Here is a 15,841-nt window from a genome sequence, read left to right on the forward strand (position 1 = left end):
GCTCACCAATGAGTGGAAGCTAGAGGCCGAGCTTGCTCTTTTGCCAGTTGAGACTTCTATGGTTAGAGGTGCATGTGCGAGCTGCCGGAGGGAGGCTGGTGCACAGACATGTTCTTCGGCGTTGGGAGATGGCTGCATTTCCTGCTGTGTCTCTGCACCTGGCCTGGCACTGAGGGTGAGTATTGGCCACCTGCAGGCTGGAGAGTGCCCTGTGCTTGCCTTGGCCGTGCGCCTTGTCCATTTCGCTTGGCCTAGGCTTGCAAAAGTGCTGACTTGAGAAGCAAGCGTTTGAAATGCACCTTGAGCTTCTGGCCTTTGTGCTCAGAAATTCTGGTGGTCTTAAGGAAAGGAAAGGGGAGGGAGGGGGTTAAAAATCTTCTTGAGAGCTTCCCTTTGGAGGTGAATTCGTGATTATCATTATTTTTTGTCTTATATGATCGTGGCTCCTCCGTTTGCGTTATTTGCTGCAGTGGAGATCTGCCAAACCTCTCTGGTTTTCAGTCTATTTATAAATTCCCGTTTTCACTTCTATATTCTGCAGAGCAGTGGCAAGCCGGCGGCTCGGGGTGCGTAGCAGGAGGATCTCGCTGCTCATGCCTCAGAGTTTCTCAGTGCCTTGTGCTTTCTTTTCACCTGTGTCCTGACTTGCCTTGTCTTGGCTCTGAAAGCAGCGAGCGAACCAAAGAAAAATATAACACCACATCCTCTTGCCCTGGGATGTGATCACCTGCAGGTCACAGCTGAGGTGGTGGCAGCCTGGGGGCATCTTGCCCAGCCATTGCCCATTTGGGGGCTAGAGAGAAAACTTTGGTCTCCGGCGTTGTCCATTAGAGCATGGTTAATCAGCCCTAAAAATTCATGCAAAGGGATTTGGAAAGGCAGAACGGGGCACTGCAGGATTAAAAGGCAGCCAGCAGGAAAATAAGAGGTGACTACGATGGTTAAAAGAGTGAGAGAGTGAAGGAGAAGATCCCAGAGGGGAGATTGTGCACTGGATTCTGCTAAACGACTTGGGTTCAGTTGGGAGGCGCTTTCCAAAGGGTTGGCAGCCTGGTTTTAGGTCACGCCCTGGAGTCTTGTGATGGCTGGTACAAATGCACTTTCTGAGTTTCTGGCTGGGCGTTTGCTCAGTGTTGCTTGGTTCAAATCAGGCTAAGCTGCTCTCAGCAGTGTGGAGGTGTAGGGCTTGATCTGGAGAGGTGCTGGACACTGGCAACGCCTGCTGATGTAAGCAAGAGCTGTGCTTCTCAGCACCTCTCAGGATTAGGCCCTGAGTTGTCATTTGCCCTTGCATCCACCATCCCACTTCCTCTGAATGCTGTAGTGGTTATTAGCTCCCACTGACGTGGCACTTTACATCCATGGATCCCGGAGAGCTTTAAGCTTCCTGGTACCCTTGAGAGGCTGATAAATAACGATCATTCTCCAGATTGTACAGACGGGGAAACTGAGGCACAGGGCAATGAAGTGACTTGCTCAAGGACACGCAGCAAATCAGTGGCGGAGCCAGGAGTAGAACCCACATCCCCAGACTCCCCTGCTCCAGCCACTAAACACACGCCCTAACTGACACTGTAACCATCAGCAGGTGTCTGGTTGAGAGGAAGGAGGTTTTCCATAGTGCTAACATCTTTGCCTCCATGGCGACCAGTCTTCTGGGCTGCTAAAGCAGATTGACCCTTTGGGGTTTGTGTCAATGTCTTTTCTCATTCACTTCAGCCTCTCACAAAGAGATCACGGCCAAGCCCAGGCGTGCTCGGCTACAGTTGTCCTCTCCTTTTAACTTAGAATGTAAATTGGCTTCCTAGAGCATCTTCTATGCTTCACCCGCATTAATCGCACTTCCCAACGCCCTTGTGCCATGGTCAGCTATTATCCCCATTTACCATTGGAGGGAAACTGAGGCAGGGAAAGGATGTGGCCAATATTTTTGAAAAGTGACTGGTGATTTTTGGGCACCCAACTTGAGACACCTCCAGGGTCCTAATTTCCAGAGGTGCTAGGCACCAGCAGGTCCACTGACTTGGTCTGGGGCGCTGGCTGTTCAAGCAGCTTGTGAAATCAGGGCCAGGGTACCTCAACCTGGGGTATGCAAAAATTGGGGGTACCCAGAAATGAGTGGACATTTGTGAAAATGCTAGTCTAAGTGACGTGCCCGGAGTCACACAGGACTCCTGCCCATTCTCCTGCTGTCACTGCTAGTCAGCGCTCCCTCCCCAAGATGTAAGAGCCATCCTGAGTCGTCACAGCCACTTGTATGAAGTGCGATTCAAACTACAGGTAGAAGGGCCCTCCCAGTGTGTCGGAGACCATCACCCCATGCTGCGGCTCATTTGGGGCAGAGAGAACGCGGACTCTGACCACCTCTGTTCCGCAGCAAATGCAGCATTATGCTTTCCACCCACCACCTGTCAACGGGCTCCTAATTGCATCCATGGAAAATAACTGGCTCCCGAAACAGTCGCAGAGGCAGGACATTTGGAGCACTTAATTGAAACACTTCTGTGGCAGTGCCTGGGGATTCAACTAACAATTACTGTGCATCTGCTGAGCCCGGAACACAGCTGTTTTGAACCCACCGGAGCTTTCCGAACCATTTCTCCAGGTAGCATGTGCCGGGCACTGGAAAAGGGATCTCATTGTGCTAGGAGTGTCCTGGCCAGGTAGCCATTCTCCCACCCCCTCACCGGGGTTACTTGATACAAAGCCTGCTTGTTTGGAGGCAGCGTAATACACATTGGACATTTGCAAGCGTAGAATTGGCACTGAGCATTGTTCCAGATAGTGACATCAATAGATCTTTTCATAATCCCGAATACAGTACTGGCTTCAGCGGGGCATTGAGTTGGCTTAAGAAAATTATAGAGAATGTGCTGGGAAAATATCCAGTGATGTTTTTTCACAAGTACCGGGGTATATATGCAGGTGTCCTGGCCAGATTCCACCAGGATTCATTTGTTGCCTCCCTAAAACACCACTTATGATTTCAGTGAGATGCCATATTCTTGTCTTGCTGCTCTAAACAGTTATGCAGCATTGCTGTGCGCTGTTAAACGGCTGCCTTGTCCCACACCAGAACTGGCTGCATCAGAGTGGTAGGTGAATTGCGCCCTGTATATCCAGCCATTATAACTTCAGCACACTTTGGTACTGTAAATGAAATGTTATAACCCGTTGCTTCTTCCACCCCCATTAGGAAGAGCTGTTTTCACAGCAGCGTGATTGTGCATTTGGTTTGGAGGAATTTCCCAAGAACTTTTCCATTTTTCCCTCTATTTTTTTTTCTTTTTAAATAAACAGGTTTACGCATCCATGAATATTTATATTTCCAAGTGCTGAGTCCTGGAGATATACGCTACATCTTCACTGCTACTCTGGCCAAAGATTTTGGAGGCGTGTTTGTAAGTATAAGAATCCGATCTGCATTACACCTTCCATTTCTAGATTGTCCCATCCGCAACTAGTTATTTGAAACCTGCTCTTCATTTACTCCAGTTATAATTGGAATTAGTTGTGGTCACCTCTTAAATTTGTTTCCCCTTAGGAACATTGGGCCGAATTCTGATCTCAATCACGAGTGTCAATTATTAAAGCTGGTGGAGTTGGCCCGGATTTACACTGCTTTAAGAGAGATCCAAGGTCTGGCCCAATGTGTGTAGAGTGAACTTTGCAATTTGTTGAGGAATTCAAATGAAGCTACTCCAGAATCTCCACGATCCACTTACCTACTCTCGGGAACTCTGCAGTTCCTGCTCAATCTGGGACATGTAAAACAAATGAGTTCCTTTTTAAATACGGTTCTAAAAGCAGATCAAAGTGTAAGAAAAATGCTGGAATTACTTAAAAAGTTATTTCTGTGGGATAGGTTGGGGTGGGGTGTGCCAGGAATCTCTCCAGTCTTGTCCAGTGTAATTTGGTCTCTCTCTGATGTTGCCCAGGAGAGATTTGTGAAAGGGTATCAGTGCTATGCTGTGGGAGCTGCTCTCCTGTCTGCCTAATCTTGTGCAAGATGCCTGGCCCATAACGTATTGGATAAGTGCCAGAATTATCCATTGTTACTAAAGCAACTGGAGAAATATCTGTGAAAGCAACTTGCATTTCTGAAATCACTGATAGACACAGATGACCTATTACAAATCTCCAACGAGCAGTGCTAGTTGTACTATGTACTAGTTAGTGGTGTCACTTTTTAGCCTCAGAATGCCTTGCAAACGTTAACTCTATAACCATCACACCACCCCTCCAAGATAGGTAGGTATTTTTATCCCCATTTTACAGATCGGAGAAACTGAGGCAGACTACTTAAGTGATTTGCCCAAGACCACACAGGAGGACATGTCAGAGGCAGGATTAAATCTCAGGAGTTTGTGGCTCCCAGGCCAGTGTTCAGTCTATGGGATCACAAAAGTTTCTAGCTCCTGGTCCTGTGCTTAGACCCTACCTCTGAGCTTCTAGACCCAGCTGCTTAAAGCTATTTAGGCTCCTAAGTTCCATTGAAATCAATGGGCATTAGAAGCCTGATTTTCTGAAGATCTGGACCGTAGAGTCTCTTTATACTAGAACAAAGGGATACTGCCTTGTGCTGTCGTTTCTCCACCATTCGGTGGTAGCACGGTAGAGAAATGCCTCTTTCAGGATTCAGGGACAGCTAAGATAAGGCCTGGAGCCTCGTTCACCATTGCCCTGCACCCGATGTGGTGCCAAGTGAGTGAGAGAGAGATGCCGCCATGCTCATTTTGTCAGCCCTTTGCACAGGTGTAAAGGATTAGAAAGAAAGAAAGAAAAGTGCAGAGTCCTCCACTTAGGAAGAAAGAATCCCATGCACAGCTATAGACTGGGGACCGACGAGCTGGGCAGCAGCTCTGCAGAAAAGGACCTGGGGGTAACAGTGGATAAAAAGCTGGATATGAGTCAGCAGTGTGCCCTGGTTGTCAAGAAGGCCAATGGCATATTGGGCTGCATTAGGAGGGGCATTGCTAGCAGGTCACGGGAAGTGATTATTCCCCTCTATTCGGCATTGGTGAGGCCGCATTTGGAGTATTGTGTCCAGTTTTGGGCCCCCCAATACAAAAAGGATGTGGACAAGTTGGAGAGAGTCCAGCGGAGGGCAACCAAAATGATTAGGGGGCTGGAGCACAGGACTTATGAGGAGAGGCTGAGGGAACTGGGCTTGTTTAGTCTGCAAAAGAGAAGAGTGAGGGGGGATTTGATAGCGGCCTTTAACTACCTGAAAGGGGGTTCTAGGGAGGATGGGGCTAGGCTGTTCTCGGTGGTGGCAGATGACAGAACAAGGAGCAACGGTCTCAAGTTGCAGGGCGGGAGGTCTAGGTTGGACATTAGGAAAAAGTTTTTTTACTAGGAGGGTGGTGAAGCACTGGAATGGGTTACCTAGGGAGGTGGTGGAATCTCCATCCTTAGAGGTTTTTAAGCTGCGGCTTGACAAAGCCCTGGTTGGGATGATATAGCAGGGGTTAGTCCTGCTTTGAGCAGGGGGTTGGACTAGATGACCTCCTGAGGTCCCTTCCAACTCTATGATTCTATGATTCTATGATTACACAAGGCAAAGGGCCATGGAGAATCAGGTCTGAAAAGGAGTAAGCTGGCAAAGTGCAAGGATGGGAAGCTGGCCGAGTGACCCAAGCAGCCTTTGTGGGGCCCCATGGACTGAGGAGCAGGCAGCGCCTGACCATCTGCAAACTGGGATTCAGTGACCTGCACAAACAGGACCTTTGTTGGCCCTGTAACAAAATAAAATAAGGGGGTGAGTTCAGTAAGACACACTTGAGCAGACCTGCCCTGAGCTGCAGGCTGGGCATGCACAGAACGTCTGGGACAGCCCTCACCGGCCAGGGAGTGACGTTCTCTGGTTATGGACACGTGCAGAGTGAACACTCATACATCCACGTACAGTCCCGGATCCCTAAAAACTACCGCCTTTGACGGGACCTCTCTGGAGTTCCCTGGCCGGTCTGCCGCAGGACAGATGGAATTCAGCAGTGAGAGAGAGTGCCAGCCGGGTTTAGAGCCCAGGACTGCGAGTCAAGAGACCTGAGTCCTATTCCTTGCTGTGCCACGGACTCTGTGTGTCTCTGGGCATGTCATGAAACCTCTCCGTGCCTTAGTTTCCTCTTCTGTAAAATGAGGGCATTAAGCATTGCCTGCCTCCCATGGCTGTTGTGAAGGTTGAGGAATAGTTGGCAGAAAGATCCTGTAGCAAGGAATAGGAAAGAAGAGAAGATGCACTGGTCAGTGTTGTACTAAAACTCCTCTGATAGCTTCATTGGGTTTTGCAGGGTTTAATATTAGACCCGTAGGTGCTATAGACCTGCAAAGTATCACGATCTAGGAGTCTAGCAATAACGAGGCCAGATCTGACTGCTTCTTTGTAGTTTTCTGGAGGTTTATTTAGGGGCAGGAGCGTGAGAACTGTGGTGTGAAACTGGGATTAACCAGAACAAATAAACCCCCATGCTCTGAAGCTGCCGACCCCAAGGTAGATCTACATTAGCGAACCCGGGTCTGCCCCCTACCCTTACTCCCAATGTATTTCTTTTCTTTTCATCTCTCTGAGAACACGAGATACGAGCAGATACAGCTGGTCCCAGCAGACCCCCCTGAGGCATGTGGGGAGCTAAACAATGGAGTCTTCATCCAAGATCAGATCGCCCTGGTGGAGCGTGGGTAGGTTTTGTGACAGATCTGTTTTACCCGTGAGGAAGGGAAGCTATTTATAGTGTGATTCTAGAACAGCGGCGTGCAGCGAGTGGGCCGGCGGGGTTTTTTTTCCACCAAAGAGACCGGGCGGAACAAAACCGGTCACGTCGCAGAGCGCCTGCCTGAGGAACGGACCCGTAGAGATTTCAGCTCACCTTTGTTTTTATCTTAGCCCTCTGACAGTAGAGGCTTCTCTGCATGGAGAATATTACTGACATACTGCTGTAATACTGACACACTGTATACTGCTGTAATTATACCTGCGGAGTGATGCCAGTTAAATCCCCTGGTATGGACACTCTTATCCTGGGATAATGGGTCCACACAGGGCGTTACGTGTAGGCTGGTCATTTTTTCCTTGTAGACAACACCTGAAACAGGTGATTAGAAAACACAGGGGCCGGGAGACTAGTCTGACAACGCTGACAGCGTCTCCGTCATCAGCTTTCCCATCTGTCATATGGCTGTGCAGAGAGGTCCCAGAAGGAAGGCAGCTCCTGTTGTTTAATAATGAAGGAAACAGATCAGGAATTTCCCCGGGGAATCCTCTGCCAGCTCTGAGGTTCGCCTTGGGCAGTGTTCAGGATGTCACCCCCTTTTCTTGAGACATTTAGGGAGCCATGGAATGGGCCCGGGTTAGCCGCACAGACCCAGGGGGCCTGCCAAGAAGGAAACCACCCAGCTCAGCGGGGCCTGGCGATACCCAGAGTGGAAATGCTGTCGCTGGCTGAATGGGGCTGGGGTTACAGCTGCCGAGGGGCTAATGGAGCTCAAGGACTGTTAATGCCCTCCTGGATTTCCTCGAGGAAACTGAGCAGGAAACGACGCTGCCCTCCAGCTCCACTCCTTCCAGCCCCCATCCCCTGCAGAGGCATCACGCCGAGGGAAGGGCAGCCCTCGCAGAGGCCCGTTTGCTCACACAGGTGGAGGGGATGCTCCTGGCCCTGGCATTCTGAGAGCATCCGTGGGGTCTAGCGGCCAGGAGCCTGGACAGCCCCTGCTCCCCGGGGCCATTTTCCCAAAGCATCCCACATTCCCCTTTCTTTAAAGGTCGCCCCAGCGTTAGGGGCTCGAATAGCAGGAGGCTGAAGCCTTCTTGCTACTAACCCCAGAACAGGTACCGCATGGGCACCGCCAGGGTCAGCCAGCGATTCTCTGCCCCAGTGCGTAACCAAGGCCCTGGACAGGCTTGCAATCGGGCATCTAGCCGCAGCTGCCTTGGCTTCACTGCTATTTTTAGCAAGTTAGCTCACTCAAAGCCAGCTGGGGACCGCTCACGCATGCTGCAGTCGCCCCCCTCCGATTGCTGGGTAGGCGGACTGTGCTGGGGCGCGGGTTATGCAGCAGGAGCACCTGCCACTGGGTGTTAGGCAGGCAGCCATCTCCCAGGCACTGCTAGCAAAGGTTGCTTTGCTGGCTGTGCCCGGTCCTGCGCCAGTGGAGGATTGCAAGGCAAGAGTCAGTGTTAGGACAAGGTCCCGGGCAGGCCGGAGCTGGGGGATCACGGCTGGCGTTGGCTGGGGGTGGGCAATACAAAGCAGCACAGGAGCTTGCTTGCTCCTGATGTAGAATGTTGCTCTCCAAATCCTGGAGAGTGGCTGGGTGCCTTAGAGACTAAGGGAAAAATAAAAAGGAGAATTAGGGGAGGGAGACGATTTCATAAATCCCACGCCCAGAAGGGACCGCTGTGATCAATCAGTCTGCCCTCCCGGCTAACACAGGCCGGAGACCTGCCCCCACAATAATTCCTAGGGCTTTTAGAACAACAGCCACGCTTGATTTAAAAATGCCCAATAATGGCGAATCTGCCCAGCCCCTGGCAAGTCGTTCCAGTGGTTAAATGCTAGGTTGGCTAAGACAGGAACATTGGTGCAGCTGGCCCAAGCAGAGGACTGCGAGCCGGGTGCTGCAGAATGCTTACCCCAGCTCTGACACACATTCCCTCTGTGTCCTTGGGCGAATCTCAGCATCGCCCTGTCTCAGTTTCCTCATCGGCTCAGTCCCCGATGTCTCGGGCGTCGGGATGGTTCGCTGGATAACGTTTGTGACGCAAAGAGAGATCGGTGCCTATTATTGTGAACCGGTAAAATCCTGTGGTTCAAATGTGTCATTCGCTTCCTATTCCCCCCACTCAGCCCTGACAGCGTGGCCCTTCTCACACTTCGCCCTGGCAGGCGAAGACTGCAGGAAATGCACAGACACTGTGGCTGGGAAGGGGCAATGGTTTTGAAGGGGGAGATGTAGGCATTGCTCTGTGAGGACAGCAGGCCCCGGGGCTCTCTAAGACGAATCGGGATTTTTCTCTGCAGGGGTTGCTCGTTCTTGTCGAAAACGCGTGTCGTCCAGGAGCACGGCGGGAGAGCGGTGATTATCGCTGACAACGCCTACGACAACGACAGCTTCTACGTCGAAATGATCCAGGACAGCACGAGGCGGACAGCCGACATTCCTGCGCTCTTCCTCCTGGGAAGAGATGGGTAGGCGCCTTTCCCCAGCGTGCGCGCACGCCCGTATCTTCACAGATCGTGCCCCTCTGTGACGCCCATGGAGTCCCATTGAAGTCAGTCTGGTTATGTGGCCGAAACAAAGATGGCGCAGGCACCTTTGTTTCCACCCCCTCAGATGTTCTCCAGATCTTTAATGCCAGCCCCGCCCATGGGCTCCAGTCAGCCATGGAGACTGAAGTGGTCCATTTATACACAGCGCTCGTACGGCGTCATGATCTAGAATAAATGATCAAGCTAGCGCTTAAAGCAGAAGCTGTAAACTGCAGGCCATGGCCTGTGTATCTCCAGGGCTCGGCCAGTGCTGATCAGGCACCGTGACGCTCCAGTCAGCCATCCCTGTTCATCCAGCAAGGAAGAAGCATCTGCAATCAGACATGGCTGCCTGGATTTTTTTCTTAAGCATATAAATACTTTATGCAGATTATCTGCAGCACTCAGTCTCCTGGCAGGCTACCAGTGCAGCTGTCAGTCATAAAATTCAGGCTTCCCGACTCTCCAAGGTGCTGAGTGTCTCATGGGAAGGGCTAAGTGACTTCAGGCCCCCCTGAGGTCAGTGGGACCTAAGGATGCTCAACACCTTCCAGAAACAAGCCCTTTAAGTGAGACCCTTAGTGGATTCGATCATATTTGTTCTGAGGGATGGAGTTTGTCTTGACCGTGCACTCTTTGTTGGCTCCAGGGTGTGTCTAAGGACTGAGCTCCTTTTTCCCAGCTCCCTTCGTTAAATGTGCGTCTGTGTCTCTCCAGGTATATGATCCGCCGTTCCTTGGAACAGCACGGACTCCCCTGGGCCATTATCTCCATCCCCGTCAATGTTACCAGCATCCCAACCTATGAAATGATGCAGCCTCCATGGACCTTCTGGTAGTGGGCAGAGAAATGGAAGGTCTTGGAGATTTCTAGCTGGATTCCAAGGATTGGCCTTGAAGAACAGACCCTGCCTGCCCCAAAACTCCACAATCCAAACTCACCGGATATAACAACCCAGGTTATTGGGCTGCAGCTGGTAGCCAGCTAAATTCAGACTCTGGAGCCGCAGACGGACTCTGATTGCATAATGCAGCATCGATGCCAGATGACTTCCTTAGTAACTCTGAGTGGGGAGGCAAATATCTCAGAGCACAGCAATTCAGAGATGCCAGAGCTTGCTAGAGAAACATTTCGATGAGCTGTAAGATAGCAGGTGTGCTGCCAATCTAAAGTGAAATGGTGTGTAAATAAAGTGTAAAGAGGGGGAAAGTGTGATGCACAGGGGATTATCCTGTACTAATAGGACTCACCAGGCTGGCTTGAGGTTTATGTTTTTTGGCTGAGTGGGGCCAGAAGTTTAAACTCAGGCAAGACCAGGGTAGCTGGAAGAGAGAGGAAATGAGTTTGTCTTTCGGAGATGGGGTTCAGGAGAGAGAAATCCTTCCCGTTGAAATCAATGGGAGTTAGGCACCTAAAGACCTTTGAGGAGCTGAGCCTGGGCTCTGTCATGTCCGGCGGAACAAGGCTACCAGAATACGAAGCTGTGCTGGAGACAGTCCATAGCCATAAGTGAAGACAGGAATATAAAGGGCCGAATCAACTTCATAGACCAGATTCACCCCTAGTGTAAGCCAGCAGGACCCCATTGGCTTCACCGGGATACTCCCACTTACAAGTAAGCTCAGTGGCCATGCCAGGCCCTTGGCTAAGAGATGGACACAGTGGGTGCAAACCTGGGCATCTGAAATGCCGACTGCGGAGACATTTTCCAACCCACTCTGCACCGAATAGACATATGGAAACAGGCTGACTTCTGGAGAGCCCCTTTCTCATGATCTTTTGCTTCTGCCAGCTTGTCCCATACTGCTCGCACAATGGTGCTTCGTATGGCTGAGACGTCTCTTCCTCGGTCCTCTTCTCTTCCCGGATCTCTTGTAGCCCAGGACTCGCTCAAACCTCTTACCGTAACCTGGCACAGAAGTATGGGCTGTCAAGCCACGCCCCTATTTTTGTGCTGGTGGTATTGGTTGGTCCACTGCCCTCAGCTATCCTGTAATTGGCTGAAGAAGCCACCAATAGATAAGCAGGGTGGCTGAGGCTCAGCGTATTATCCTAAAAAGCAGGGTCCTATGCAGGTCTTTTAGTGACTGGACCTCCCCCCACCCACATTTCTCCCCCAGTAGTTTCCATGGCTCAGTGGATTTCCAGCTTCCCCAGCTGATCTCTTGGGCGAGTTTGGGCTCAGCCTTAGCAATAGGATACAGTGGGTGGCACATGCTGGCAGGGAAAGGTTGGACAATTGCCACCTGTGCCATGCCTATGCTGCCACTACATCGTGACCTCCAGGTCCAAGGCTGTTTCGCCGGCACCGAGTTCTCTGCCACACCTCTGACGCTCCTGGTGTGGTCAGCTCTGCCTCGCCTGGTGCGTGATGTAAATTTTGGGCTGGGTGTTTTCGTTGCTTTTTAATGGGATTCGAAAAATAAAGTAGAGGAAGTTCTAAAATGTCCATTTGCTTGAATGTTTTGCAGGTGACTCTGCCTTTTGAAAGGGTAGAGACCAGCTCCGCCATGCACAAAAGCACTTGGGTCCTTGTTACACGCTGGGAATTAGCTGAATAGTTTTTAAACTTTTCTTTTGCTGGGCGCCCTCTACTTGAATGGGGATTGTGCAATGATAGGCAGCGAGCCCGTTCTTTAATCCATGGACTCATAGTATGCAGGCACGCGCGCGCGTGTGTGTGTAACACTGTATCCTGCATTCTGTATTCAGGCTCGTAGCCCTATTGACATCAGTGGGACTCCTTGCTTGAGTCAGGGGTCCTTTCGGGAGAAAGGATTGAAAGGCCAGGTCCTAAAAGTAACTGTGATGCTGGACATACCTGAGATCAAAACCTCTCCCCTTCGTGAGCTGCCTACATGCTGTGATCAGCTGTCAGCTGCCATTCCTGCCTTTGAAACCTACTCCTGAATTTAAAGCGCAGCTGGTGCCACAGAGCTTTGGAAATTAAAACAAGCCAATTTTATTAAGTCCAGAAAACCAGGCAGGGAGGCTTTCGTGCAGGAGCCTGATGTTTAACTACCTGAAAGGGGTTCCAGGGAGGATGGAGCTAGACTGTTCTCGGTGGTGGCAGATGACAGAACAAGGAGCAATGGTCTCAAGTTGCAGTGGGGGAGGTCGAGGTTGGATATTAGGAAAAACTTTTTCCCAAGGAGGGTGCTGAAGCACTGGGATGGGTTACCGGGGGGGGGGGGGGGAATATCCATCCTTAGAGGTTTTTAAGGTCCGGCTTGACAAAGCCCTGGATGGGATGATGGAGTTGGTCCTGCTTTGAGCAGGGGGTTGGACTAGATGACCTCCTGGGGTCCCGTCCAACCCTAACTCAGTGTTATCCCTGGAGACTCCAGGGTGATGGGAGCCTCTAATACCTTATTATCAGAGATCCTAGAACTTCATTTGCTACAGAATTTGCGTTTTTACAAAGACTCTTTTGTTATTACCTTTTGTGAAAAAATCAAAACCTTGACAGTAGAACCTCATTTATCTGAGCCTCCATCTTCCGGCTCACCGTGTTAACCGAACCAGGGCTGAACAGCCCTGAGCAGCGGGGCGTGGGCTGTCAGCGCAGATAAATGGGGGTCTACGGTCTAGCAGTAAAACATTGTGTTCAGGGGATACCTGTGTAGATTGTGGCTAGGGAAATTAAAGTGCAGCATTTCCTTTAAAAGATGGATTGCTCCGGTTTTTTAAGCAGTGAATTTTGGGTTTTTTTATCATGGAAAACTCAGGGCCCTGTTAATCACCGTTCACTCACTGCCTGATCCTGCCTCCCTCACTTGAGTCCGGGTTTAAAGTCCATTGTCTCCAAGAGGCTTTGGCTCCGGCCCTCGGACGGGGGGGTCCCACTGACAGCAGGGGAGGCAGGTGGCGTCTCTGCAGTGGGCATAAGATGGTGGGCAAGGTGGGCATAAGCTGGCCCTGGGTGTGGAACGCTTCCCAGTGTGTGCGTGGCAAGGAGGTGGGGTCAGAGTGGGGAGGGGGGCTGGCATGGCTTGTTAACAGGGTGGGGGGGGGTGCAGAGTTCCCAGCTGGTTTGAAGTGTGACCCCTTTTACCCCCCCAATGCTGAGGTTGTTCTGAGCCAGGGTCTTGGCTCAGGCCCAGCTCTGCTTCTAACCCTTGGGAAGCTTCAACGCGCAACTGGTCTGGGTTAAGGCTGGGCCAGGGGCCGGCCAGGGGATGGATGCTAGACTCAGAGGGCACAGGATCAGGGAGGCCAAAAGGTGCCTGGCTGATGGAGGAGATGCTGCGTGTGGGAGCAATCTAGCCCAGGGTTGCTTTGCCCCTGCCCCTCACACCTTCCTTCAATTCGCTCGGCCCCAGGAATGAGCAGAGAGCCTGGGGCAGGGAGGCTACGGGCTGCTGGGAGTGAGGAGAGGGAGACTGGAGCTGCCTTCGGCCCCCCCCGACTGGGAACCCCGTGTACGTGCCGTGCCGCTCCGGTGGATCAGAGCCTTGTTATCGTCTCGTGAATGCTGCAAGCAGGAGGCATTCGCAGCCATGGGATTTCAAGCCCCGGCGCCTGCAGAGCAGCCTAGGAGAAAGGGGCTCTGCCGTCGCAGAGGGGGAGCCCAGTTCGCTATCACGTCCCGGGGTTGGTGGATTAGGAAAGTCCCCGTCAGACAGTAGGTTCCACAGACCCAGGCCACACTCAGGTCCGATCCTGCGAAGTGCTGCACGTCCTGCGCTCCCGTTAGCACCAGGTGACGGAGCGGCCCTAGGGCTGGGTGTGTCTTGGCCCGGGGTCGGCCTGGCGCCAGCTTTCAGTTACTCCCTCCCCGTCACCCAGGCAGGGAGTGTGTGAACCGCAGCCCCGCTCCCTGCGGGCAGGTGGCTAAGTCCTGCTTCCACTAGATCGGGCCTGCTCCCAGGACCTGGCCGGCACCGCAGCTCCCAGAACAGCGGGGTTACCATCTCTCTGGGGTCTTGCGGAGCAGGAATTCCCCTGAAAGGAGACGGAAGGGACACCCCCATTGATGGGCTTGTGTTGGGCAAGGTGGCAGCTGGCATTTGCCTCCATGCGGGTGGGGCGCTCCTCGCAGGAAAACGGTCTATGTTCATTTGTAACAGGCACCTGTTTAATCTCTCAGATAAAGACGGATGCTCGGGGCGGGCTGATTTCTTAATCTCCGGGGAGTGGCTGGGCAGAGTTGGCAAGAGAACATCAGCTGAGGCACTTTAGTTGGGAGCTGTGACGCCGCTGGGCTCTGTGCTCAAATTGTTCCAGATTTGCTCGCTGGGCTGGGGAAGGGATGGCCGCTGTGCTGGCTGCTGCGGAGACATTTATCACTGGGACGACCACCCGCACCCGTGCATCCGCATGTGTGGGGTCACTGCCTGTCCCAAGTGCTGCTTTGCTCTGAGCCCACAGGACCAGAGGACCTGAGAAAGAGCCCTGCTCAGCCTACCACTGGCACCAAGTAGGAGATGAACTTTGTCTCCCCAAGACAAGAAAGCTGGGAAAGCCGAATCTGAACTGCTCAGCTGCAGGCCCCCCTGTAGACGTGACCCGTCCTGCCGCCTGCCCCAGCACCGGACAGAAGAGGCGTCCGATAGGCCCTGAAGACTAAGAGCTGGGCTGTCAGAGAATGAATTGGAGGCCAGGACCTCTCAGTGAGGATGCGGGGCTAGCAACCCCTTGCTGTTTAAAGAGGGGAGCTGGTTGGGTGACAGTGACGGCTGGGTTACAGGCAGGTCCAGCAATCTGGGTCCCCCCATAGCCCACTACTAAAACGGATCCCTGCTAAAATCCTTGTGCCCGTTAGGTGCCTGCAGAGACGTTGATGGCACCAGGGCTACATCTAGGTGGACAGTCTCTTCGCTGTTAGAACATGGATTTGCTTTCACACACCCTTCAGCACAAGAGTCGTGCAACTTTCCACCACCAGGGTGCGACTTCAGTACGGGAGGGGCGGCCAGGCAGGGAGGGGTCACAGCAGCAGCGTGTTCTTCCCCCAGCACTCAGCCCCATGCCTCTCCTGGAGGGGCCAGCTGTGGGGTAAGGAGAGGACGTGTCTGGTCTACATGGGTGGATAAGAACTGCAGGCTGAGAGAATCGCCCTCATAAAGCCCACCAGCCGTCAGGTGGCAAATTCCAGTCATTACGAGCCAGGGCTTGCTTTAAACTAGTCCTGGGAGAGACCAGGGCAAATTGTGCTGTTACCGAGGTCTAAATCCAGAGGGACTCCATTAGTGTTAGTTGGGATTTACACTGAGAGCAGACGCTGACTTGCTGTAGTTTATTCCTGCACCAGCCATTAAGTTACAGCATCCCCGTGTGCAGAGCTGAGAGAACAAAATTGTCTCGGCGCTGTCTGGTTTTCCATCCTTGAGGAAACTAACCTCTGCTCCTTGGGAGCTCGGGCAGGCTGGCTCCTGACCTCGATTTTGTTACATCCTTCAGTGCCTGCCCAAGTCACCTCCAGAACGTGCGCCCTGAACCCTAAACCAAACCCTCCCCCCAGCCACCACTTATTTATAGAATCACAGGCACATACAGCTGAAAGGGACCTCAAGAAATCATCTAGTCTAGTCCAGTCCTCTCTGCTGAGGCAGGACCAAATACACCTAGCCCATCCCTGACAGGTGTTT

At 52.2% G+C, this 15,841-nt stretch overlaps 1 protein-coding gene across 1 annotated transcript; it reads left to right on the forward strand.

Annotated features, from left to right (window-relative positions):
* PRADC1 (protease associated domain containing 1) lies at positions 1 to 12,116 on the forward strand. The gene is made up of 5 exons (XM_067533618.1): positions 1 to 175; positions 3,301 to 3,401; positions 6,572 to 6,681; positions 9,024 to 9,191; positions 9,969 to 12,116. The coding sequence occupies exons 1-5, from the start codon at positions 73 to 75 to the stop codon at positions 10,087 to 10,089; spliced, it is 603 nt and encodes a 200-aa protein (XP_067389719.1). The 5' UTR covers positions 1 to 72; the 3' UTR covers positions 10,090 to 12,116.
* Positions 12,117 to 15,841: the final 3,725 nt, after the last annotated feature.

This window comes from Emydura macquarii, unplaced genomic scaffold (genome assembly GCF_026122565.2).
Source record: "Emydura macquarii macquarii isolate MOO-44397 ecotype Brisbane River unplaced genomic scaffold, CSIRO-AGI_Emac_v2 contig_3345, whole genome shotgun sequence".
Classification (NCBI taxonomy): Eukaryota; Metazoa; Chordata; order Testudines; family Chelidae; genus Emydura; species Emydura macquarii.